This window comes from Rana temporaria, chromosome 8, assembly GCF_905171775.1.
Source record: "Rana temporaria chromosome 8, aRanTem1.1, whole genome shotgun sequence".
Taxonomy (NCBI): Eukaryota; Metazoa; Chordata; class Amphibia; order Anura; family Ranidae; genus Rana; species Rana temporaria.
The window spans coordinates 69,021,847-69,023,228 of NC_053496.1; the positions used below are offsets into that span (position 1 = coordinate 69,021,847).

At 36.3% G+C, this 1,382-nt stretch overlaps 1 protein-coding gene across 1 annotated transcript; it reads left to right on the forward strand.

Annotated features, from left to right (window-relative positions):
• The first annotated feature begins 225 nt into the window (after nucleotides 1-225).
• LOC120910415 (taste receptor type 2 member 40-like) lies at nucleotides 226-1,131 on the forward strand. Its single transcript, XM_040322171.1, has one exon. The coding sequence runs from the start codon at nucleotides 226-228 to the stop codon at nucleotides 1,129-1,131; it is 906 nt and encodes a 301-aa protein (XP_040178105.1).
• The last annotated feature ends 251 nt before the right edge of the window (nucleotides 1,132-1,382 follow it).

Consider the following 1,382-nt stretch of genomic DNA (forward strand, 5'->3'; position numbering starts at 1 on the left):
TGTTATATTTTCCTTCGCTAATTTTTTTCCTTGCTCTGCCCTGCGTGTTTTTGGTATTTACATAATGAATCTGTGTAACATTACACTGCAGTAAAATTAGGGAGTGGGCGATTAACAGGAATAGAATTAGCCTTCATATAGACAGCATACAAGAGCAAACACAACAGTTGAAAACAAAATCACCAACTCAACTCATCTCTGAACTTCGGTTAAGAGCAAAGAAAGATGTTGGAGACCAAAATTGTAATCATGATGCTTTTTGACAGCATTGCCATGTTTGTTGGAGGTTTTGGCAACATGATTATTTTAATTAACTGTGTGTTACAAGCGATGAGAGAAGGACTTTCTCCATTTATCCTAATAGCGTTCACAATGTGCCTAAATAACAGTTTGCTAATATGTTTTCAGGTTTTAATGTCCATTTCTGCATATCTTCAGCCAATGTCTGCACTCTTTCATGGAGTATTGATGGCATTTTTGTGCTACAGTCTTTGGTCATCCTCCTGGTTGTCCTTGTACTATCAGTTTAAGATAGTGCCCTCTTCATCAACAGTAAATGCCTGGGTGATACGTAACTTTAATGTCTTAATACCTTGCTTCATGTTGTCTTCAAGGGTGATCTTTGTGGTTGTTGGTTTCTCTTCGATGTTCAATGAAGCTTATAATTTTTCCACAAACTCTTTTAATATTTCCACTGTTTTAAGAAATCAGACAACCAATCATCTCTCTTCGCAGGTTCTGCTGTATTGCACATTTGCAACACTGTCAATTCTGATAACCTTTATGTCAGTGATGAAAATTCTAACCTCTCTTAGAAGACATGTACGCAACATGACAAAGAATTCAGAAGTGACCACTAGCTTCAAAGCTCACTACACAGCTGCCAAGTCCATCATAACACTCCTAGTGTTTAACTTGTTCTTGTTTCTGTCCCAAGTTGTTGGTTACCTGAGAGGAGATTTGTCTTGGATATCTACCTTGAAAAGTATTGCACTCTCTGTACTATTAACCGTGTGTCCATATATATTGATTGCAGGCAACAAAAAGCTAAGGACTGAAGTAAAGAAATCTTCTGAACATGTTATGCATATGTTGGGCATCAACAGCCTTTTAGCTAAATGTTCTGCTTAGATTTGATATTATTTTACTACTAACCGGTTTTAAAAATCGAATGTGTAAATCTGCTAAATGCTGGATGAAAAAAGACAACCAGAAGATTGTTGATTGCCTGTCAGCCTTGTGCAATTTTGGAGTGTCTATGTTAGTTTGATCTCATTCGTGTACATAAATACCATTGTTTTAACAGGTTTAACATCTTTCATCGTGTATCAAAATTTAACTCAGGCTGCCAGGAAATGTTGGATGGAAAAATCAAATATTAA

Coding starts and splice junctions, on each gene's coding strand:
- LOC120910415 (XM_040322171.1), top strand. CDS start 226: ATGTTGGAGACCAAAATTGTAATCATGATGCTTTTTGACAGCATTGCC.